At 43.4% G+C, this 24,807-nt stretch overlaps 1 protein-coding gene across 3 annotated transcripts in view; it reads left to right on the top strand.

The window, feature by feature from the left end:
* PTK2B (protein tyrosine kinase 2 beta) overlaps positions 1–24,807 on the top strand; it is a 102,882-nt gene that overhangs the window by 64,014 nt on the left and 14,061 nt on the right. For 2 of the 3 annotated variants that reach the window (XM_069975746.1, XM_069975745.1), the window contains 20 exons: positions 393–455; positions 1,413–1,467; positions 1,639–1,779; positions 2,413–2,487; positions 2,936–3,037; positions 3,768–3,885; positions 4,187–4,226; positions 7,632–7,681; positions 7,772–7,822; positions 8,195–8,292; positions 8,500–8,587; positions 9,368–9,468; positions 10,587–10,702; positions 11,677–11,777; positions 12,671–12,760; positions 13,403–13,607; positions 16,580–16,688; positions 17,140–17,205; positions 24,108–24,233; positions 24,351–24,512. In XM_069975746.1, the coding sequence (XP_069831847.1) occupies positions 393–455; positions 1,413–1,467; positions 1,639–1,779; positions 2,413–2,487; positions 2,936–3,037; positions 3,768–3,885; positions 4,187–4,226; positions 7,632–7,681; positions 7,772–7,822; positions 8,195–8,292; positions 8,500–8,587; positions 9,368–9,468; positions 10,587–10,702; positions 11,677–11,777; positions 12,671–12,760; positions 13,403–13,607; positions 16,580–16,688; positions 17,140–17,205; positions 24,108–24,233; positions 24,351–24,512 (1,957 nt within the window). The remainder of the gene's footprint in view (positions 1–392; positions 456–1,412; positions 1,468–1,638; positions 1,780–2,412; positions 2,488–2,935; positions 3,038–3,767; positions 3,886–4,186; positions 4,227–7,631; positions 7,682–7,771; positions 7,823–8,194; positions 8,293–8,499; positions 8,588–9,367; positions 9,469–10,586; positions 10,703–11,676; positions 11,778–12,670; positions 12,761–13,402; positions 13,608–16,579; positions 16,689–17,139; positions 17,206–24,107; positions 24,234–24,350; positions 24,513–24,807) is intronic. The other variant, XM_069975747.1, reaches the window with a different exon arrangement.

The raw sequence follows: 24,807 nt of genomic DNA, 5'->3' as shown, positions 1-24,807 counted from the left end.
ATAGGTGGGTGGGTTAACTAGCACTCCGTCCTAGTTAAAGGGGTGATCCATATGCAGCAAGTATAAGTTTTTATTAGTACAATAAACATTCTGTATCAGTTGCTGTCAGTGACCAAGAACTCCCATTGTGTCCTTTCCTGGTCATGTAATAGACACATAGGTTTCTTGTGTGTATATCACATGACCAGCACTAGTTTATAGTCCCTGGAAGTAAACAATGGAGGTCGCTATTCAAACCCGACAAGCAGAGATCTTGCAGGAGCTTTATTTACTGGGTGAGAGTTTCGAACAACATAGAAAAAGTTTCTGTTGTGTTCTGCTGCCATCTACAGGACACTTGGTGAACTGCCTGCTGGATGAAAATAGCAATGGATTCCCTTCTTGTCTTTCAGGCGATTCTACAAGGACATGCCTCAGAACGCTCTGGAGAAGAGATCCAACTTCGACTTTTTAGAGTAAGCAAAAATAAAATTGGTACAAACAGCCAAGCAACCCAATAGGGATGAGGCCGTACACTTGATTCTGTATGATTTATTCCTCATCTGCGCCTCCAGGCAGTGACAACCACAATGAATACACATCCTCAATAGTAGGAAGCGGCGACTTGTGGTTGAGCAGGAAATGACATGATCGTTCTGTTTCGGCTCCAACCTTCTATTAATATAGTTATAATAAATGCAGATGTCAGAAGAGCCGACTCTATCGAAAAATATTAAAATAGCAGAATAACGTAAAACTTTTATTTTTTTTTCTTAAAGGGGGAGATTTATCAAAAGGTGCAAAGTAAACTGCCCACAGCAGCCAATCACAGCTCAGCTTTCAGCTCAGGTAAAATGATAGAGGAGCTGTGATTGGTTGCTGAGGGCAGTTTACACCAATCTAAATTTTACACCCTTTGATAAATTTGGCCCAAAGTGTCTATTTTATTGGATTTCATTGATTTATTTATGTCATACCTCAGACTTTAGAGAGGAACTCCAGTATAATTTTTTTCTTTGAAATCAACTGTTGGTAGAAAGTCTTCCCGTACTTATCAGCTGCTGAATGTCACAGGAAGTGCTGCCTTTCAGTATGACATAGTGCCACTCTCTGCTGCCACCTCTGTCCATGTCAGGAACTGTCCAGATCAGGAAAGGTTTTCTATGAGGATTTGCTGCTGCTCTGGACAGTTCCTGACATGGACAGAGGTGGCAGCAGAGAGCACTGTGTCAGACTGGAAACAATACACCACTTCCTGCAGGACACACAGCAGATGATAAGTACTGGAAGACTGAAGATTTGTAAATAGAAGTAATTTACAGATCTATATAACTTTCTGACACCAGTTGATTTGAAAGACATTTGTTTTGCTGGAGTCTCCCTTTAATAAGTGAAATCAGAGTCCGCCATCATCATATTGTGTTTATTTCCAGGAAAGAAGTCGGCCTGGACTTATTTTTTCCCAGACAGATGCAAGAAAGTCTAAAGGTAAAAGGTTGTGGTGATAGTTCAGGACTGGGAGGTCACTGTGACTGGGACATGGCTCCTCCCAGGTGTCATAGTCCTTCATAGACAGGATATTTTGGAGTAACACCCCCCCATCTCTTCTATTGTCCATATCCTGCACTCTAACCTTTATGGTCTCTATGTTCTGTGCAGCCCAAGCAGTTCCGGAAGATGATCCAGCAGACGTTCCAGCAGTACGGCTCCCTGAAGGAGGAGGAATGTATCATGCGCTTCCTGAACACCCTCTCCAGCTTCACCTCCATCGATCAAGAGACCTACAGATGTGAACTAGCGGTGAGGGATTCTATTACCATCATATCAATCTGGTTTAACTGCTCCCTCCAAACCATGAAGTAGCTGACTGATATCAATAGGTGTTGTGTAATATCACCTGTGGCCTCTGGGGGCACTGCTGTGGAATTGAACAGTTAGTTCCTACTTCCCCTGATGATTGTACCTGATCACTGAGGGTCTGGGCACTGGGATATCTCTGGATCTACATTATTGTTAATATTTTTGAGTATTTCAAGGAAGATTTATCAAACATGGTGTAAAGTGAAACTGACTCAGTTGCCCCTAGCAACCAATCAGATTCCACCTTTCATTCCTCACAGACTCTTTGGAAAATGAAAGGTGGAATCTGATTGGTTGCTAGGGGCAACTGAGCCAGTTTCACTTTACACCAGGTTTGATAAATCTCCCCCTTAGTCTCTTTCGGGGTTCTACAGAAACCCAGGGTACCCAGTAATAGTATAAAATGTGTGCTTTATTTTACAACTATGGCCGCCAGATGACGTCTCATTTACAGAATGCGATGCCATCTGACAATATACACCATATTTTACTGACAGCTATTGAAGGCGCCGGCTGAATGTCTAGGATGTTCATGTAAGTGGTTAATAAATGGATCATGTCTTCTCTTTATAGCAAGGGTGGAGTATCATGGTGGAGGTGGTTATAGGACCGAAGGGGATACGACAGCTCACCACCAAGGACTCCAAGGTGAGTGCCTGTTACTGATGTCCGTGCATCTGCCGCTATGGCTGCTACCACTGAATGTAGGTCTATGAGAAAACTCCACGGACCAGCATGCAACAGGAACGGATGAGGAAGAGTATGGAGAGTCCAGCATCAAGGATGACAGTAAGGGAACAAAACAGAGATAGGAGTGATGGGGGAGGATACGACTGGCAGGAAGGACAATGGTGTCAAGTGGTTGGGAGTCCCAGATGGACCCTGGTGTCCTGTAGATTGGTGGCAAAGTCAGAGTTTAGTGTCTACTGGTCGGGTATCCTAGACATATGCTGGGATATGTACCCCACTATATACCCCTCATTGTTAGTAGCAGAGGAGTGCATCAGTACTCAGGAGCGGTCATTGTCTTGTATCCTGCGTCCGTCTTGTGTATGGTGCTAATGATATATACATAGACTCTTCTCTTTCTTTACAGCCGACGTGTTTCGCTGAGTTTAAACAGATTAAATCCATCAAATGTTCATTACTGGAGGACGGACGGGCATTGCTGTTGTTGGGGATATCCGGTGCCCCTCAGGTAAACTATCCAGTCATTACCGTACACATTAGTCATTTACCCCCTGTGGCTCTCCAGCAACTGTGGCTCTTCTACAACTCCCAGCATTCCCTGCAGTCTGTCGGTTATCCTAGTTTGCTGCCATCTAGTGGACAGGTTGGAGAACAATAGGTATGTTATTTTACAGCCTGTAGCCTTTGTAGCTGACTGACATTCATGCTGCGTGTGTCAAGATAAGCTGAGTGAGGCAAAAGAAGAAGAGAGGCAGGTGACGTAGGGTATAGTGTGGGATTATAGGTGAAGGGGGTAGAGAGTCTGCTTATGTATCTGCCCATCTACAATACTAGACTCCATGTGGCTGAGCTGCAATTGTGCGCTGCATGTGTCAAGATAGGCAGCTGTTACACTGACAGTGACAAAGGGAAACGATAGCAGGTGACCAGGAATATGAAGTGGGTATTTGCTTTTATCTGAAAGTTTCCATTTCCAAACTTTGTTCACTTGAGTTGCAGTACCACAAACAGCCTGGAGGGGGTAGTGCTGCTTCTATAAAAAAAAAAAAAAAAAGCAGCCATGTTTTGACAACTGTTCTGAGTCCCCATTACCTTGGAACTGATAAGTTATAGTTATTTTGTAGTGACCCCTCTGCAGTACCCAATCACCTTTAGGACACATACTCTCATGCCTGGGGGTCATGATATACAACCATACTGTATAATATAAGTATCTGATCTCTTGTTGATTTTTTCAGCCTTTAGCCATCAAGACGTCGTCACTGGCGGTGGCAGAAAACATGGCGGATCTCATAGATGGCTACTGTCGGCTGCAGAACGAGTCTCAGGAATCTCTCATTGTCTATCCTGGAAAAGGTGAGTATATAGGAGGCGTATAGTGTATTGTCATCCAGTCAGCATTGTACTGTGATCCAGAACTGACCAGTGAGAGCTCTTATTATACAGTGTGGATACAACTCCCCCTGGACCACCACATCAGTGCTTCAGGCCATAGTGCAGGGTATTGCTGTAACAGTGTAAAACCTATACCATGGCCCCCACTTACTATATATATATATATATATATATATATATATATATATATATATGAGTCCTGTGCATCACTAATGTTATATTATGATGAATATTGAAGCTATTATACTGTTTTATATCATAGAAAATGACAAGCGGATCAGTTTGCCCCGGATTCCAACTCAGTAAGTAAAACTTCATATTAACATGTAGAACGGTGGGAAGATGGTCCAGATACTTCACATCTAATGTGCACATATTCAGCAATGGATTTTGAAAAATAATACAGGGTAATAGTTCTAGGGGGTAGGGACTATATTTGGAGAAACATGGTAGTAGTTTTTTTTTTTTTTTTTAAATAAACAACCGAATTCACTGTTGCTAAAAACATTTATTTTGCTGAAATAAATACAACTAACCTGTAGGTGGCAGCAGAGTACAACGAAAACTTTTCTACACTTTACTGCAGGTTTCGAGTTGTCACCAGGATGTCCTATTCTGACTAGAAGACACATAGATGTGCAGAAAGGGGTTAAAGATTATTTCACGTATTATGTAAAGTTTATAGATTGTATAATGTAAGGTTCTGTATCTTTGTGTTTTAGCTTCTCGCCCTTGCCAATACTTCTGCTTGCTGTCAGTGACTGGAAACCTTTCTGTTCACTTTCAAAGACTGAATCCCTGTGCACACTTTATGCTTCTCGCAGCTGAGGGTTTGTTACAGTGGTATCCAGTCTAGATAATTCTCTTTCATCAGCAAACATTCTCTCTCCTGTCTTTATTGTTGGTTGCAATGTATCAGTATCAATGTACCAGCCTTACATATTGTTAACAAAAATTATATAGTCCTCTAAGTCAGTGATTTTCAACCAGTGTGCCGCGACACATGGTCGGGTGTGCCGCAGGGAAAGTTCCCCAAACTATGGTGCCCCTGTGTTTTGTTCCCCGGCAATGCGCAGCGATCAGTGGCGGATTATAATGTGGGCGGTTGCGTGGTGCGCCACGCTCCTGGTCTCCGCTGATTGGCGACCATCTCGGAGGAGGTGAGGAGGAAGGGGGGGGGGGGAGAGAAACCTGGGGATGGGGGAGAGAAACAGCGGAGAGAAGCAGGGGGGAGAGAAGTTTGGTGGAGAGAAGCAGGGGGGAGAGAAGTATGGTGGAGAGAAGCACAGGAGAGAAGCATGGGGGAGAGAAGCACAGGAGAGAAGCAGGGGGGAGAGAAGCATGGGGGAGAGAAGCAGGGGGGAGAAGTATGGTGGAGAGAAGCACAGGAGAGAAGCATGGGGGAGAGAAGCACAGGAGAGAAGCAGGGGGGAGAAGTATGGTGGAGAGAAACACAGGAGAGAAGCATGGGGGAGAGAAGCACAGGAGAGAAGCATGGGGGAGAGAAGCACAGGAAAGAAGCAGGGGGGAGAAGTATGGTGGAGAGAAGCACAGGAGAGAAGCAGGGGGGAGAAGTATGGTGGAGAGAAGCAGGGGGGAGAAGTATGGTGGAGAGAAGCACAGGAGAGAAGCAGGGGGGAGAAGTATGGTGGAGAGAAGCACAGGAGAGAAGCATGGGGGAGAGAAGCACAGGAGAGAAGCAGGGGGGAGAAGTATGGTGGAGAGAAGCACAGGAGAGAAGCAGGGGGGAGAAGTATGGTGGAGAGAAGCACAGGAGAGAAGCAGGGGGGAGAAGTATGGTGGAGAGAAGCACAGGAGAGAAGCATGGGCGAGAGAAGCACAGGAGAGAAGCAGGGGGGAGAAGTATGGTGGAGAGAAGCACAGGAGAGAAGCATGGGGGAGAGAAGTACAGGAGAGAAGCAGGGGGGAGAAGTATGGTGGAGAGAAGAACAGGAGAGAAGCAGGGGGGAGAGGTATGGTGGAGAGAAGCACAGGAGAGAAGCAGGGGGGAGAGGTATGGTGGAGAGAAGCATGGGGGAGAGAAGCACAGAAGAGAAGCATTGGGGAGAGAAGCACAGGAGAGAAGCAGGGGGGAGAAGTATGGTGGAGAGAAGCACAGGAGAGAAGCAGGGGGGAGAAGTATGGTGGAGAGAAGCACAGGAGAGAAGCAGGGGGAGAAGTATGGTGGAGAGAAGCACAGGAGAGAAGCAGGGGGGAGAAGTATGGTGGAGAGAAGCACAGGAGAGAAGCATGGGCGAGAGAAGCACAGGAGAGAAGCAGGGGGGAGAAGTATGGTGGAGAGAAGCACAGGAGAGAAGCATGGGGGAGAGAAGTACAGGAGAGAAGCAGGGGGGAGAAGTATGGTGGAGAGAAGTACAGGAGAGAAGCAGGGGGGAGAGGTATGGTGGAGAGAAGCACAGGAGAGAAGCAGGGGGGAGAAGTATGGTGGATAGAAGCACAGGAGAGAAGCAGGGGAGAGAAGTATGGTGGAGAGAAGCACAGGAGAGAAGCACAGGGGGGAGAAGAAAACAGGCCCAGGTTTCACACTGAGTGAGTATAAATACATTTAGAATCTATATTATTAACTATATGTATAATATGTACTGTTTTAGTGTCATTTTGTGCCATTTTGGTTGGTAGTGTGCCCCGGGAGTTTTTAAGTATAAAAAGTGTGCCGTGGCTCAAAAAAGGTTGAAAATCACTGCTCTAAGTCACAGCAGCCCTATGTGATATAGTATTGAAACATAATAAAATAACAATATAAAATGCTGATTTAATTAGAATATATAAAATCACATGTAATGATCATGGAAACAATAAAATACAATAAAGGTACTAGTAAAAATGCCGCCGGGCCCTGGCGGGAAAATGAATAAATGAATATTTGGATACCAGCACTGCGGGTTAAGTCTGTAATTGGTGGTGTCCGAACAGCACTGCCTACATGTGATTTAATATATTCTAATTAAATCTGCATTTTATATTGTTATTTTATTATGTTTCAATACTATATCCCATAGGGCTGCTGTGACTTAGAGGACTATATAATTTTTGTTAACACTTCTTGGTACTCATATGCCACTATAGGTAGGGGCAGACTATATTTTAACCTCAGTCATTTGCACTTAGACCTGTGAGCTGCACCACTTCCCCCTTTCAGCCTTACATATTGTCTAGACCGGATCCAATTGTAACAAACCTTCAGCTGTGAGAAATATTACGTCTGATTTCCACCACTGAAGGGAAATGCTTCCACTTATTGACAGCAAGCAGATAATTTAAAAAGGCTAAAGTAAATATTAAAAACTTGCAGAACTTCTTCATTATAAAATGATAACATTTATTGCTGTAAGATGAAAAAAAAAATTTCATTCTATATCTTTATAATCTGACACAGAGCTACAGATCCCCTGCATAGACATAGAGGTAAATGATAAATACCCAGTTTCCTACAGCCACCACTAGGTGGAGCTCACTGAATACTGCTGACATATTGACCTGAATAATAGCACAGTGTGCAGTGAGCTCCTCCTAGTGGTGACTACAGGTAGTCAGAATGTCATCTTTTCAATCTTTGTCTATGCAGAGGATGAGTATTAGCACAGCGGAGCCCCAACCTCTGTAACAATACTGTGAGATATTATTCAGAACAGAATTGTGGACCTGAGAATGACCGGCTGATCTTCATCTTCTTATTTCCTTCCCAGGGACGTCCCAGATGAGAGGAGGTCGAGGCTGGAGGAAGGCAGCAGCTTTGGTGAGTTCAGCTCTGCAGATTTGCAGCTTCTTATAATTCAGTATTAATATAATTGTTCTCTCATCTCTTGTCTTGTACATCCTCCCCCAGAGTCTGATATATACGCCGAAATACCAGAGGAGTCAGAGCAGAAGTCTACAGGTGCGTCCCAAACATTGTATAACATATCAGCTCTGCTACATCTGCATATAAAATAGCAGAACTGAATTTGTCATGAACTATTTGTGGTTTCTGCATCATGAGGAGTATCCAAGTTAAAGGGGCTTCCTCCATGCTGTTTCCATAACGTCTATAACAGTAAATAGAAAAAGAGTCGGATGATCACTCTTTTTCACATAGGTGTAGATCTTGGCCCTCAAATTTTCTTTATTAAAGTAATATTACAAGGTCATACAAATTTATTAAGGACATTTTTTGGACGGAATACCCCTTTAAGTTAACACCTACCTGCCCTGTGTAAATGACTAAAAACAAACTCAGCTCTGCTACATTTAGCTTTTCCATCACTTACAGGTCACCGCTATACCATGAGACGAGATGATGTGGTGTTGGGCAGAATCCTTGGAGAAGGCTTTTTCGGTGAAGTCTACGATGGCTTATATAAGAACGAGGTGCGTAATACAAACCCGTATAACATGCCCGCTACACATCAGGACTTGTGCCCTGCTGACAATGCTTTATATTACGTGTTTGTAAGTCATGTAATCTCCAGTGGTTGTAAAACTACAACTCCCAGCATGCCATAAAAGACACCTGCTCGGAGTTTCAGCTGGTACAGTCAGAATATAATCAGAGTTCCTGATTTCCTCTGTCTTCAGCTTAAAGGAGAGAAGGTGAACGTCGCCGTGAAGACGTGTAAGAAGGACTGCGCTCCAGACGTCAAGGAAAAGTTCATGAGTGAAGCCTGTGAGTGTCACGTGCCGTCAGGTCTAATGTATCCCTATAGGAAGAGGAAGACTGAGATTTCTCCTCTTCTCAAATCTATTTCTGGCTTTGGCATCAAAAATCTGTCAGATAAATTTCTCTGTGTAAAAGCACCCTAAGTCTAAGTCTAACACTTAGGGCACAGATGTCAAACCTGCGGCCCTCAAGATGTTAAAAAACTCCAATTCCCATGATGCCCAGATACCCTAGGCTTTGAGCATGATGGGATTTGTAGTTTTTTAACAACTGGAGGGTGGCAGGCTTAACACCAGTGACTTAAAGGACAACTCCGATGAAAAGCTTTTCCCCCGTAATTGAAACACATTACAAAAGTTATATAACTTTGTAATATGCTTCAATCACCTATCTGCCCCCCTTCCCTATCTTTTCCCCCCTCAATCCCCCACCAGGAAGTGAAGTAAACTCATTCTTACCTAATGACTGTTGACCCCAAGCTGCTCTGTGGCAGCCATTTTGTGGCAGTGACATCATCAAGAGGGAGGCGGGTCTAAGCCCTGATAAGCCAGCCTCTCTTTGTCAGATAACTCAGGTTGCTCAGCTCTGATTGGCTGAACAAGCTGTAAGCCATCTAACAGTTCTACAGAGTCAGTAAAACATCACAGGAGACAAAGGGCATCATAGGAAACCCCAAACCAGGAAGTGAAGAGTGAAGACACCAACTGGAGCTTCAGTTCAGTTTTTTTTTTCTTTTTATCAGCGCCGGAGTTGTCCTTTAAGGTAACAATCTTCTTTTCTTGGTAGATCTGATGAGGAATCTGGATCATCCTCACATTGTCAAGCTGATTGGAATAATTGAAGAAGATCCCATTTGGATAGTGATGGAACTTTACCCATTTGGGGAGGTAAAGAGTTAAGGCGGCTATAGATATAATCATAGTGCTTAGGTATAACCTGAAGATCTTGGTGCCCAATGAAAAAACACAGGGCCCTCATCTGAAATGTGATATCTTTCAAAGCAAAGTGGCTCCTGGGCCATTTCAGCCATTAGGTTACAACTGCTTCATTCCCTCCACTAGGTGGCGCCATGTTACATGTTTAATTGTAAATCTACAATGCCAAATTATACGCTTATAATCAAATTTTTAGCTTTGTGCTTGAAAGTGTATTTCATTTAGCAAAAATTTAAATATTAATCTAAACACAAAGATTTCTGTCCAGATTTTTCTTTTTTTAATTCCTTAATAGAATGACATCCAGCTACATTAGAGATAGCAAGGATCAATAGGAGCATGCTGTCAACACAATGAAATATCTCTGCTCTGTCTAATGCTGCGTTTACACGGAACGATTGTCGTTCGAATTTGCACGATAACGATCGAATTGGAACGATAATCGTACGTGTAAACGCAACGAACGATCAAACGACGAGCGAGAAATCGTTCATTTTGATTTTACAACATGTTCTTAAATCGTCGTTCGCAAAAAATTCGCAGATCGTTCCATGTAAACAGTCGTTCACCGATTTAACCTATGTGCGAGATAGGCTTAAGCGATCGCAAAACGATCACAAAATGATTTTTCCGTACGATATATCGTTCCGTCTAAACGCTGATCGTTATAAAAAAAATTGTTACTTCGTAATCGCTAATCATACAATCGGGCGAATTATCGCTCCGTGTAAACGCAGCATAACCTTCTTCTGTTAGATGGAAACCATCAACAGGTAGATCAGCTGCTGTTGATGGATCTTTATTCTATTTATTGCTTGTTTGAATATCCTAGGCAGCTCAGCTCAGTGTTATGTGAATTCCTGATTCTTTCCAAGACTGCACAAAATGAATTATAATAATTTAAAATGTAAGTAAAAGAAAAGAAGTTGCTGGATATACATACAGTGACCCTAAATTAGGGGCGGAGCTCTGCTTAAGGTTCTTTGAATTTTGACCCGATCATTGATCCAAAGTCATTTGGAATGTGGATGGGATGAGAAGTAATAACAACATATATGGTTTCTCCGCAGCTCGGGCAGTATCTGGAGAAGCACAAGAACACCCTGCAGGTCCTCACCATGATCCTGTACTCACTACAGATCTGTAAAGCTCTGGCCTATCTGGAGGGCATTAACTGTGTCCACAGGTTTGTAGTTGAAAATTTACAGCAGTGCAGTAATGTGATCTACAGCTTTTTATACTGTCTTGCATCCACCACTGCCCCCAGTGGCTGTCCTATGTCATTACGTACATTAAAAAAAAAAGTATAAACTGAGACCTGACCTGGTGATCTCAGAAGTAATCACATATCACATATCCATATTCTACAGGTTTTTGTTACCTAACAACCGACTACGGTGAACATAAATCTGTACCATCATAACAAACGCATTGTACATATTTATATGTTCCACATGGTAACATACATGAAATGCCATGAACAGTCAGAATACAATTATTAGGTCAATATGTAAGAGCATACTTGTTAGCTTGTGGTGGGCTTGTGCTTATATACAGCAGCCTATCTGAAGAAGCAGAGCTGCAGTGTAAAGCATGGAGGAGAGCAGGCTGGGAATATACAGAAGGTAGGTTAAAAGCTCGAATAGACAATTCAACTAAGGGCCCTATTCCACCGGACGATTATTGTTCGAATAATGGTTAACGAATAACGATCTCAAACGACCGCTATTGCGAAAGACCTGAAAACGTTCACTCATTTCCATGGAACGATAATCGTTACTTATGATCGTATTTGCGATTGTTTTTTCTTCGCTATTGCGTTTGTATCTACTGCGAACGACCGAACGATGTCTTATTCAATGCGAACGATTTGCGAACGAGCAATGATAAAAATAGGTCCAGGTCTTATAAAGCGATCAACGATTTCTCGTTCGGTCATTAATCGTTAACTGCATTTCAACCGAATAATTATCGTTTAGATTCGAACGATTTAACGATAATCTGAACGAAAATCGTCCGGTGGAATAGGGCCCTAAGTGTGAGTCAGTGATTGTGTAGGTGCCCCAATGGCTGATGTGTACAGAGACACCTGGAGTCATCTTGTATACCGAAGATATCTGCTGTAATAAGAAATACACAACCGTGCATCTGCTCTTGCAGGGACATCGCGGTCAGGAACATACTTGTGGCTTCTCATGAGTGCGTGAAGTTAGGAGATTTTGGACTCTCCAGGTATTTGGAAGAGGAGGAGTATTATAAAGGTTAGTAGCTGCAGTCAATCACCTGATTTATCTTCCTATCATGTTATAAATCCCAGTTAAATTCAGAGATCTTTTCAAAATTTGAATTTCAAACTTGAAATCTGTCAACAAAATCGCTGAAGGACACACCCACCTTTGTTACCCAAGCGCTTCTATTGTATTGCCCTGCAGAAGATGCTTTGAAGGGGCATTCACCTACTAAATTTATGTGTGGGGGAATGGAGTGTAAGGGCCCTATTACATAGAGTGATAATCGGCCAAATTATTGCTCTGTGTAATAGAGACAATGATCAACACAGCACTGTTCCACTGTTCGGGTGGAAGCTAGCAGGACGTCAGGGAGCGTGGAGAGGTATGTAGGAGTTAATTTCTTTACAAGGGCTGCACGGACATCTCTAATGATGTCCGTGCAGCCATTGCTGCCCGATTATCAGGGAGTGTATGGGCTCAGTAAGCGAGCGCCGATCTAGGAGATCTAAGCAATCTAGGAGATCGGCGCTCGCTTACCAAGAAACATCGGGCCGTGTACTAGGGCCCTAACAGTAAATTTTAGATAATTTAGGAAGAAGCAAAATTATGAGATCCAGGTCTCCGGTTTTGGGGTGCCCATTATAAAAGAGTCTGGAATTGTATCCTTAGGGGCACATGTCAGCCATAAGCCAATATTTATATCCTGATGTCCATGATGCTCTATATACATGTCTAATATAAAGGCTAAATACAGTCATTGTTTTTAGCATTTGAAAGGTACCAGAAGATCACAATGGTGGGTTCCAAGTTTTGGAAATTGATGGACTCCAAGTTCTCTAGCTCTACAGTCTCATCAAAAGATTCTATTCAGGTGGACTTCGCCTTTAACAAGACCTTTTCCCATGTGTTTTTGTCTTCCTCAGCCTCTGTGACCCGTCTCCCTATCAAGTGGATGGCTCCAGAATCCATAAACTTCAGACGCTTTACCTCGGCTAGTGATGTCTGGATGTTTGGTGAGATACTTTGGTACCAGGGAAGATAATGATGAAGATGAAGTATCCAGCAATAGACATGGGTGGTGCCCAATGAATGGTTAATACTCCTTTAACATGGCACCACTGGGATCTACTTGGTGTCTTCATCCCATAGATCTGTTAACTGGTAAAGCCAACTAAAACTGCTTATCCCGCCCTGGGTCTGGGTCAGGACCTCTGTTCTGCCACCTTTTAAACCCTAATATTACTGGCTTTGATTATTGAGCTGCTTATTGCATTGTACCATAAGCATCATTATAGTAATGGTATTGAAAGGGTGCCCAGCTAGTGCCCAGGGGTAGATAGTGGTAAAATGATATCATAAAGATTTGTGACAAATCCATTTTTTCTAGATTTCTTGAAAGTTTTTATATTTCAGCAAATACATTTTTTTCAATTAGTTCAGATAAATCATTTAAACTGGTGGCCACCATTTTCAGTCTTAACCCAGTCTTATAAGGGGGTCATGTACAACTTTTCTAGGCACTCGGGCCACTTTTGATTTATCTGGTCCATACCGAACCCAACACTTGATTTGGCCAAAGCAGACTCGAAACCAGTTTCTTAAAATTCCCTCATCTCTACTATTCTGGTATATAATCCGTCTTCTCTCTGTTTCAGGGGTTTGTATGTGGGAGATCCTGTCCTACGGCAAGCAACCTTTTTTCTGGCTGGAGAACAAAGATGTGATCAGCGTCATAGAGAAAGGAGATCGACTTCCAAAACCGGAGGCATGCCCCCCCACCCTCTACACACTAATGACCCGTTGCTGGACCTACGACCCTTCCGAAAGACCCAAATTCACAGAGCTGGTCTGCAGCTTAAGGTGAAGAAACTCAACCTCTGGCCAGACTTGTGGGTGCTCATTGTCGCCCCCTGCTGAGTACATTTTATGAGCGGCCAGGAGGAGTAGGGGAAGGCTAGACATGACTAGAAAAGTGGGATCCAAGCCGCCATCTTTTTCCAGAAAAACAATAAGACAATATGGTTAGATGACTCATGTAAGACTTACACATCACAATGGGCTCCATCAAGTCCTCCAGTCGTGGTCAAAGCTCAAGATAAAATCTTGGCTAGTATGTTCTCACTACTTATGGAGAGATGGAGGCATGGGATCAAATTCCACCAATTATACAAAACTACTTGCACCGTGTATTGAACCAGATCCTTAGCAAGACCTAGAGCAAAGGTTATTAGGTATGTTTGGGCACTTTGCTTTACTATCCTTTACAATCATCGGCCAAGGAAGTGTCCACCCTTGCACCCAGCACATGGGGCACATGTCTCCTTTCCCTTCCAAGCATTGCCCATAATTGACCCATCACACATATATGATGCCTTAAAATTAGATCATCTTCATTAAGTTATGTTGACAACTATACCCAAGTGTCATTGCTTCAATGGTGGTTAGAGGCAGTTGCAATGGACCATCAAAAAAGTGTAGTCAACCTCAACTAGGCTTTGGCCAAGGCACACTGGCACAAACAGATGTTTGATGCATTATTAAAGCTATGGGCCACTGATTCCCAATGGACATCTGATCTTTTCATCTACCCAAGTCAGTGTTACTACGGCCTCTAAGATCAGGTGATACATGGTGGATCTCTTCCCAATGCACGGCCAACCTCCCCCAGAATTCGGCTTCAAAAACTTTTGACTTTTATTACTTGTTCATTGTGATATAGGAAGCATTAGTCACCGGCAAGTGACTGGAGTTATTTACGTGGATCCATGTAATGAAATCCACACAAGTTGTGGATAAGATTTAAGAGCCGAAGCAACTGAATACGGAGGAGCGAACCCTATAAATCTTCAGAACCAGAATCACAGAACTGATGAGATCCTCCTACAATTTACTGTGGCTCAAAATACTGTACAAAAAGAAATAGCGAAACAGACAGAGTATTATATCTATGAAAGTACTAGAAGAGACACAGTCCCCCAGCACAGTCTACTATATATAGCACCGGAGTGAAGAAACCGACCCTGAGAGGCTAATGGCTGCAGTGACACAATGATGGATGGCTCCGGCACCGGCCCGGGACACAGCACAAAGCCGACTGCTCTTCTGTACTGACCAAATATTCACCTGCACTAAGTGATAGAAGAGTGGCTGCAGAGACCATTGTGTGTCTGCGGGATATATCTACCCCCAACCACACACACACACACACACACACACACACACACCAATCCAATGTAGAGTTTAATTTTTAGTTCAATTAATCTGGAAATAACTCAGGTATACTGAGATACTTTATAACCTACTGTTACCTGTAGCACCCCAGTACTACTAATATTACTGTACATAGGAGACTGTATTATCGTAGTTATATTCTTGTATATAGGAGCAGTATTATAGTAGTTATATTCTTGTATATAGGAGCAGTATTATAGTAGTTATATTCTTGTATATAGGAGGCAGTATTATAGTAGTTATATTCTTGTATATAGGAGGCAGTATTATAGTAGTTATATTCTTGTATATAGGAGCAGTATTATAGTAGTTATATTCTTGTATATAGGAGCAGTATTATAGTAGTTATATTCTTGTATATAGGAGCAGTATTATAGTAGTTATATTCTTGTATATAGGATCAGTATTATAGTAGTTATATTCTTGTATATAGGAGCAGTATTACAGTAGTTATATTCCTGTATATAGGGGACAGTATTATAATAGTTATATTCTTGTATATAGGAGCAGTATTATAGTAGTTATATTCTTGTATATAGGAGCAGTATTATAGTAGTTATATTCTTGTATATAGGGGCAGTATTATAGTAGTTATAGTCTTGTATATAGGAGCAGTATTATAGTAGTTATATTCTTGTATACAGGAGCAGTATTATAGTAGTTATATTCCTGTATATAGGGGGCAGTATTATAGTGGTATATTCTTGTATATAGGAGCAGTATTATAGTAGTTATATTCTTGTATATAGGAGCAGTATTATAGTAGTTATATTCCTGTATATAGGGGGCAGTATTATAATAGTTATATTCTTGTATATAGGAGCAGTATTATAGTAGTTATATTCTTGTATATAGGAGCAGTATTATAGTAGTTATATTCTTGTATATAGGGGCAGTATTATAGTAGTTATAGTCTTGTATATAGGAGCAGTATTATAGTAGTTATATTCTTGTATATAGGAGCAGTATTATAGTAGTTATATTCTTGTACATGGGAGCAGTATTATAGTAGTTATATTCTTGTATATAGGAGCAGTATTATAGTAGTTATATTCTTGTGTATAGGAGCAGTATTATAGTAGTTATATTCTTGTATATAGAGGGCAGCATTATAGTAGTTATATTCTTGTATATAGGAGCAGTATTATAGTTGTTATATTCCTGTATATAGGAGCAGTATTATAGTAGTCATATTCTTGTATATAGAGGGCAGTATTATAGTAGTTATATTCTTGTATATAGGAGCAGTATTATAGTTGTTATATTCCTGTATATAGGAGCAGTATTATAGTAGTCATATTCTTGTATATAGAGGGCAGTATTATAGTAGTTATATTCTTGTATATAGGAGCAGTATTATAGTAGTTATATTCTTGTACATAGGAGGCAGTATTATAGCTGTTATATTTGTATAGTATATTAGCAGCCTCTGGGTGTACAGATGAATTATTTTTCTTATTCAATGTTTTATTGAAAAGAAAGCAAACATACACAATAAACTCAGCATTGGTGTATGAAGTATATTATCTCAGTTGTTGTTATTATGACAAAGGTGAATCAGTTTTGTCCTGATCATGTCCTTTTCCCCTTTACATCTGCAGTGACATCTATCACACAGAGAAAGATATTGCAAAAGACAAAGAAAAAAATAACCGCCATCGTCCACCTAAAATCGTTGAGCCGATCCCAGTACAGGAGCCTCCGCCAAAGGTATTTCTTCCCATAATGAGATATTTCATTTCTGCCTAATAATAACTATAAATGGATTGCTAGTCCTGAAATTTACCTAATTTGAATTGAGCGCAATTTTTAACTATAGCATGTTTACTATTATTTTGGAAAGCCATAGGGGGCGCCATTTTTATAGTTTTAGATGCAGTTTTGCATAATTTATATACAGATGATGCTTTTCTCTTCTAACCCCCAGAGCTGCATTCATATTTCTGCAGGTTTCCTGCTCACCCCTTCAATGCGTCTGAGATACCCTGCTGGTTCAGTGTCTGTTGTGGCTGTCATGCATTGCTGCATATGTAGTTACTGCTTTACTCCGTATAGAACAATATATTATTTAATATGATTTAATTATTTATATGATTCTTATACATATTCTGATGATTTCCATGTTTTAACTAATGGAAAACAAATCTTATTTCTTCCGCAGCCGAGTCGCCCGAAATACAAAGCAGCAGCACCAGGAAATCTGCTGGCACCAAGCCTACAATTCCAGGTAAGCAGCCATGACATGGGGTGTGTAAGCAAGCGACGATCACATAGATCAGCACGTATATACTGACGGCCTTGGGCCATGTAATTTGGTCCCAACGTTTTATCTCAGGTCTCTTCTTTTCCCTGACATAAAACCTGCTGATGGTCTCTGATATATAACCTCACTGATAATCCCTAATATTTAACCGCAGATCTCTAATATAACCTCAGACCTTTCATGGTCTCTGAAATATAACTTAGATCTCTGACGGTCCCTGACATATAACCTGTGATCACTGATGGTCCCTAACATATAACTTAGACCTCTGACAGTCCCTGACATATAAGCTAAGATCGTTGTTGGTCCCTGATATAAAACCTAGGATCGCTGATAGTTCCTGATATATAACCTCAGACCTCTGATGGTCCCTGATATATAACCTCAGACCTCTGATGGTCCCTTACATTTAACCTCAGATCTTTGATGGTCCCTGATATATAACCTCAGACCTCTGATTGTCCCTGACATTTAACCTCAGATCTTTGATGGTCCCTGATATGTAACCTCATACCTCTGATGGCCCCTGATATATAACCTTCTTTTACTGATGGTCCATGATATATATACTCAGATCACTGATGGTCCCTGATATATAATTCATGACCTCTGATGGTCCCTGACATATAAAACCTAAGATCACTGATGGTCGCTGACATATAAAACCTTAGATCACTGATGGTCGCTGACATATCACCTAGAATCTCTGATGTCCCTGATATATAACCTCAGATCTCTAATGGTCCCTGATGTACAGTATAACCTCCTATTACTCATCGTCTTTGACATATAATCTCAGACATCTGATGTCCCTGATATATAACCTCAGATCTCTGATGGTCCCTGATAAATAACCTCAGACCTCTAATGGTCCCTGATTTACAGTATAACCTCAGATTATTCATCGTCCCTGACATATAATCTCAGACATCTGATGTCCCTGATATATAACCTCAGATCTCTAATGGTCCCTGATAAATAACCTCAGATCACTGATTGTCCCGTACATATAATCTTGGTTAGCTGATGGTCCCTGATATCTAACCTCAGACCTCTGATGGTCCCTGACATATAACCTCAGATCTGTAATGGTCCCTTATATATAACCTCAGACCTCTGATGGTCCCTTACATCTAATCTAGGATAGCTGATGGTCCCTGATATCTAACCTCAGACCTCTGGACCTCTGATGGTCCCTGATATCTAACCACAGACCTCTGGACCTCTGATGGTCCCTGATATCTAACCTCAGACCTCTGGACCTCTGATGGTCCCTGATATCTAACCTCAGACCTCTGGACCTCTGATGGTCCCTGATATCTAACCTCAGACCTCTGGATTTCTGATGGTCCCTGATATCTAACCTCAGACCTCTGGACCTCTGATGGTCCCTGATATCTAACCACAGACCTCTGGACCTCTGATGGTCCCTGATATCTAACCTCAGACCTCTGGACCTCTGATGGTCCCTGATATCTAACCTCAGACCTCTGGATTTCTGATGGTCCCTGATATCTAACCTCAGACCTCTGGACCTCTGATGGTCCCTGATATCTAACCACAGACCTCTGGACCTCTGATGGTCCCTGATATCTAACCTCAGACCTCTGGACCTCTGATGGTCCCTGATATCTAACCTCAGACCTCTGGACCTCTGATGGTCCCTGATATCTAACCTCAGACCTCTGGACCTCTGATGGTCCCTGATATCTAACCTCAGACCTCTGGACCTCTGATGGTCCCTGATAAATAACCTCAAACCTCTGATGGTCCCTAATATATATCCTCAGATCACTGATGGTCCCTTACATATAATCTAGGATAGCTGATGGCCCCTGACATATAACCTCAGATCTGTAATGGTCCCTGATATCTAACCTCAGACCCAGGGGCGTAACTAGAAATGGCTGGGCCCCATAGCAAACTTTTGATTGGGCCCCCCCCCCGCCCCACCCCCTCTCGATCGACCACTATGCCATCAACACACTCAGCTCTACACAGGTTCTGTACACCATATAAATTACAGTACAGTTACATCAGGTGACTTACAGGAGACGTCTTCTCTGATCGGAGTTCTTCTCTTTTCATTTTCTTTTCCATCTGCCCAGGGCCGTTATGAGAACTTCTCCGGGCCACGAATCCACAGAATCTGCCAGACAGACATATTAGGCTCCACACACATTAGTCACCATCTTCATCTCTACCAACTGCACATCTGTATTTGCCCCTTTACACCCACATTTAGTGGGTAGGCTGACTCTATGTGATCCCATTTTAGTATATGGCCCTCCTCTCTGTCGCCCCTCCTTATAGATATCTTCCTTATGTTGCCCCCCCCCCCCGCTGTCCCCCTTATAGATGCCCCCCCATGTTGTCCCCTTATAGATGGTCCCCTATGTTGCCCCCCCTATAGATGGCCCCCTCTTCCCCTATATTGTCCCCTTATAGATGGCCCCCTCTTCCCCTATATTGTCCCCTTATAGATGTTCCCCTCTCCCCCAATGTTGTACGTTTGTATCCCCCTCTCCCCCTATGTTGTCCCCCTCTCCCCCTATGTTCTCCCCTTATAGATGGCCTGCTCTCCCCCTATGGTGTCCCCCCCTTATAGATGGCCCTCTCTCCCCCCCCCCCTTATAGATGCCCCCTTCTCTTCTCCCCCCTTCCTTATAGATGCCCCCTTCTCCCCCCCCTTCCTTATAGATGCCCCCTTCTCCCCCCCCTTCCTTATAGATGCCCCTTCTCTCCCCCCCTTCCTTATAGATGCCCCCTTCTCTTCTCCCCCCCCCTTCCTTACAGATGCCCCCTTCTCTTCTCCCCCCCCCCCTTCCTTACAGATGCCCCCTTCTCTTCCCCCCCCTTCCTTATAGATGCTCCCTTCTCTCCCCCCCCCCCTTCCTTACAGATGCCCTCTTCTCCCCCCCCCTTCCTTACAGATGCCCCCTTCTCCCCCCCCTTCCTTACAGATGCCCCCTTCTCCCCCCCCTTCCTTACAGATGCCCCCTTCTCCCCCCCCCCTTCCTTACAGATGCCTTCTTCTCCCCCCCTTCCTTACAGATGCCCCCTTCTCCCCCCCTTCCTTATATCCCCCCGCCTTCTTCTCCCCCCCTTCCTTACAGATGCCCCCTTCTCCCCCCCCCCCTTCCTTATAGATGCCCCCTTCCTTACAGATGCCCCCTTCCTTACAGATGCCCCCTTCTCCCCCCCCCCCTTCCTTACAGATGCCCCCTTCCCCCCCCCTTCCTTACAGATGCCCCCTTCTCCCCCCCCTTCCTTATAGATGCCCCCTTCCTTACAGATGCCCCCTTCTCCCCCCTTCTCCCCCCCCCTTCCTTACAGATGCCCCCCTTCTCCCCCCCCTTCCTTACAGATGCCCCATTCTCCCCCCCCCCTTCCTTACAGATGCCCCCTTCTCCCCCCCCTTCCTTACAGATGCCCCCTTCTCCCCCCCCTTCCTTATAGATGCCCCCTTCCTTACAGATGCCCCCTTCTCCCCCCTTCTCCCCCCCCCTTCCTTACAGATGCCCCCTTCTCCCCCCCCTTCCTTACAGATGCCCCCTTCTCCCCCCCCCCTTCCTTACAGATGCCCCCTTCCTTACAGCGCTGTGGACCGGTCCCGTGCTCCTCCTGGCCCAGTCACTCCTTTTCCCTATGGTTGGGGAAAGGAGTCTCTGGGTCGGGAGGAGCACGGGACCGGCCCCCGGCTACAGCACTCGGGAGGCATGCTCAGCCGCCGGGTGCTGCAGGATATGTAAGCTCCAGGGGCCCGCGTCACGGGCCCCCTGATGCGGCGGCCTCTACGGCTGCTACGGCGGTAGTTCCGCCAGTGCTCAGACCTCTGATGGTCCCTGACATATAACCTCAGATCTGTAATGGTCCCTGATATCTAACCTCAGACCTTTAATGGTCCCTGACATATATCCTCAGATCTGTAATGGTCCCTGATATCTAACCTCAGACCTCTAATGGTCCCTGACATATAACCTCAGATCTGTAATGGTCCCTGATATCTAACCTCAGACCTCTAATGGTCCCTGACATATAACCTCAGATCTGTAATGGTCCCTGATATCTAACCTCAGACCTCTGATGGTCCCTGGCATTCTCTCTCTACACTCGGAGCCAACATTCCAGTTCTCGTTGATCTTTTGATGGTAATTTTCCGGGGCCCCTGGCTCTTCCCTGACTCCTCGGCAGCTGTTTATCTGCAGCGTAAGAAGTCCATTACATTCTCGCAGCATAAACTGAATATTAACAAAACAAATCACAGCGAGAAGAAGTCAATTATTCTAAAATATTCCCTCCCTTCCCTGAACGCGTGCTCCTGTGTGATACTGGCGGATGTGTCCATGCTCTGTAAGGCGGGGGCTGCTGTGTAATATTCCTGCCGTACACCATCGCAGGGATGGACGAGCCTTTGTGTTTCCTTTCCTGCTGTTCAGCAGAATTGATGTGATTTGGGCTCAGCCCTATGTGCTTACAATGAGCCAAAGATGTGTCATCTAGACGTGAGGCCGGCCAGAGTCAAGACGCTTCCAGAGTGATTGGAAAAAATTATCTTTTGGCGTCAGGGTGCGCACCGCTGAGATACCAGGATCGGGAAGCAATATAAACATCCCAGGAGCTTCCCCCAGCTCCGATCTCTACCGCTCCCCGGAGGGACCAATAAATGTCATATGTTATCAATTAACACAGAAGTGATGGAGGCGATGTCTGCCCGGAAAACGGCAGCCTGAAATAATACTACAGTACAATAGTGCATGTAGATAATCCTCAAAGAACGTAGAGGCTTGGGCGGAGATCACATTAAGCAAAATTAGCCATTACAGGGGTAGTCCAGTCAAAATCTTTTTCTTTCAAATCAACTGGTGTCAGAAAGTTATACAGATTTGTAAATTACTTCTGTTTAAAAATCTCCCAGTACTTATCAGCTGCTGTATGTCCTTCAGGAAGTGGTGTATTCTTTTCAGTCTGACACAGGGCTCTCTGCTGCCACCTCTGTCTGTGACAGGGGCTGTCCAGAGCAGTAGAAAATCCCCAGAGAAAACCTGTCCTGCTCTGGACAGTTCCTGGCATGGACAGAGGTGGCAGCAGAGAGCACTGTGTCAGACTGGAAAGAATATACCACTTCCTGCAGGACATACAGCAGCTGATAAGTAATGGAAGACTAGAGATTTCTAAATAGAAGTAATTTACAAATTTGTATAGCTTCCTAACACCAATTGGTTTGAAAGACAAACATTTTCACTGTTGCACCCCTTTAAGCTTCTGGGGCCAGAGGATTGAGGTTGCTGATGGTTATCATTCAGCCAACCACTATGTAATAACTATATCCATATTTACATTGTTTCCCCATTGTTTTATGTATTCTGGATCAACCATTCTCCCTGAAGCACACCATGTGGTCAGGAGTGGTATAGCAAGTAAAATTTATGTGTGTTTTATGGGGGATTTAAATATCAAACTGGTCACTACAGCAACTTTGTTACACAACAACAATGATATAACTATTTTCATACCAACTATATACTAGTATTGGCCATATGTAGATGTTTTGCTTCTTCTGGAACAGCTCATTTTCTCTGCAGCACACCACATGGCCAGGAGTGGTATTGCAAGTAAAACTGTGATTTTTTTTTTTTTAGTTATCACTAGTTAGTTTTTAGTTATCACTACAGCAGCTCAGTTGCAAGCCAGTATATAATAGCTAGGGCCATACTTATAAACCATCAATAGAAAATAGTTATGACTATATTTATAATCTAACAATCGTATGGTAACTAAGGATGCTTAGAGATGAGAAAATTCACAGTTTACATTTAACTGACTGCCACTCTGTGCCGCTCCTCCCTGGGTGCTGGAAAAAACTGGATCCAGTCCTGGGAAACTGGGAGAAGTTTCCCAGTACTGGATCCAGCTTTTCCTAGCTCCAGGGGAGGAGCGGCAGTCAGTTAAATGTAAGCAGGCTGATGAGTGGATTTCAGAGATAACGAATTGATTTACTTTGTTATTACTGTAAATTCACTTATATCTAGATGCATTTAGAAATCACACCCTGTGCTTACAGCACACTCTGTGGTCAGAAGTGGTACTGCAAGTAAAACTGATTTGTGATTTTTAGAACAAAAATATAAAAAAAAAAATGGTCTTCTCACTACAACAGCTACTAAGTGTATAAGCCAACAATCATATATACTGTAGCTATGGCCATATTATATAATAGGACCATACCTAAATTTGTTTTTGTTTCTCTGGATCAACTCTTTCTCTGTGCAGCACACCCTGTGGTTAGGAGTGGTATTGCTAGTAAAAAAAACTTACTTTTTTAATATTAAAATGGTCTGCTCACTAAAGGGGTTGTCACATGAGGATAATCCTTGTCTATATAATGTAACAGGGCATATATTACAGAAGGTGGAGATCAAACAGTCGTGCCTACATTTAGGAGGATTAATATAGTGCCTACATTTAGGAGGATTAATATAGTGTGAAAGGACAAGATCAACCCCCTCCCAGTGCTAAATCCTTTTAATAAGAGGGTCAAAGACTTCAACCCCTCCCCCTTATATGACTACAATCTAGGTAACTCCATACAGGTTGGCACCAACCAAAGTGAAGGTCTCTATGTGGGCCAATGGTGGTGTGCCAGCAAAGTCTAGCCTTGCCGATGTCAGTAGCACTTTCTCGAGTATAGGCTTTATGCATATGCTTTATTGTTGATAAAACCGCTATTGCTTTAGCTAAATACCATGGCGATCATCTGTGTCTATGTTGCGTTGACTTCTTTACTGTGCTTTTCCAGTCTGCAAATGCCAAAGCTGCTAATCGTCTGTTTGTGTCTGTTTGTGCCCCGCACCTTTTCTGCACAGGTGCCCGAGAGTCTATGTGCCAGCTCGCCCACACTCTGTAGCCCAACAGAATACCAGTCTCCAATTGACTCCACACGTAGTCCACCTCTCTCGCGCCATAGCATCATCAAACGTCGCAGTATGAGGGTAAGGCTTGCATGCTTGGCATTACTATCGTTGCTTGGTTACTTGCGGTGAACTGGGTTGGGCGTCTTGGTGAAGGGCGGACGATATTGACGCTTGTGTTTTCTGTTCCTTTGGAAGGAAGAGGATTTTGTTAAACCTAGTAGTCGAGAGGAAGCCCAGAAAATATGGGAGAAAGAACGGGCAAAGATGCTGCAGGTCATGAATCGACAGCAACAGCAGATGATGGAGGACAACAAATGGCTGAAACAAGAAGAAAGGAGCCTGGTCAATACCCTGAAGGTAAGGAGGTGGCCGGTGAGGGGCACGAGTAGTATACCCTCAAGGAATCCATACCAATAATATTGCTCTTTTGGTTTACAACTACCACTACACCCCCTTCCCTTTCCAATCCCTCCATACATATAAATCATTGGGGCTAAGCCATTGGCAGCTTATATAAGAAAACTGGTAGAGTAAAAGTTCATCGGCACCTGATTCAATGGCTTTCTTTTCAGGTGCAGGACAATATATAATAAATGCGTGCTGTGCAGAGGGGCTCCTCATAAAACGTCCACTAAAGTAATGAATGTAAAAA

The sequence above is a fragment of the Dendropsophus ebraccatus genome, chromosome 6, assembly GCF_027789765.1.
Source record: "Dendropsophus ebraccatus isolate aDenEbr1 chromosome 6, aDenEbr1.pat, whole genome shotgun sequence".
In the NCBI taxonomy this organism is placed as follows: Eukaryota; Metazoa; Chordata; class Amphibia; order Anura; family Hylidae; genus Dendropsophus; species Dendropsophus ebraccatus.
The sequence above is the reverse complement of the archived record's forward strand: the minus strand, read 5'-3'. Positions and strand labels throughout refer to the sequence as shown.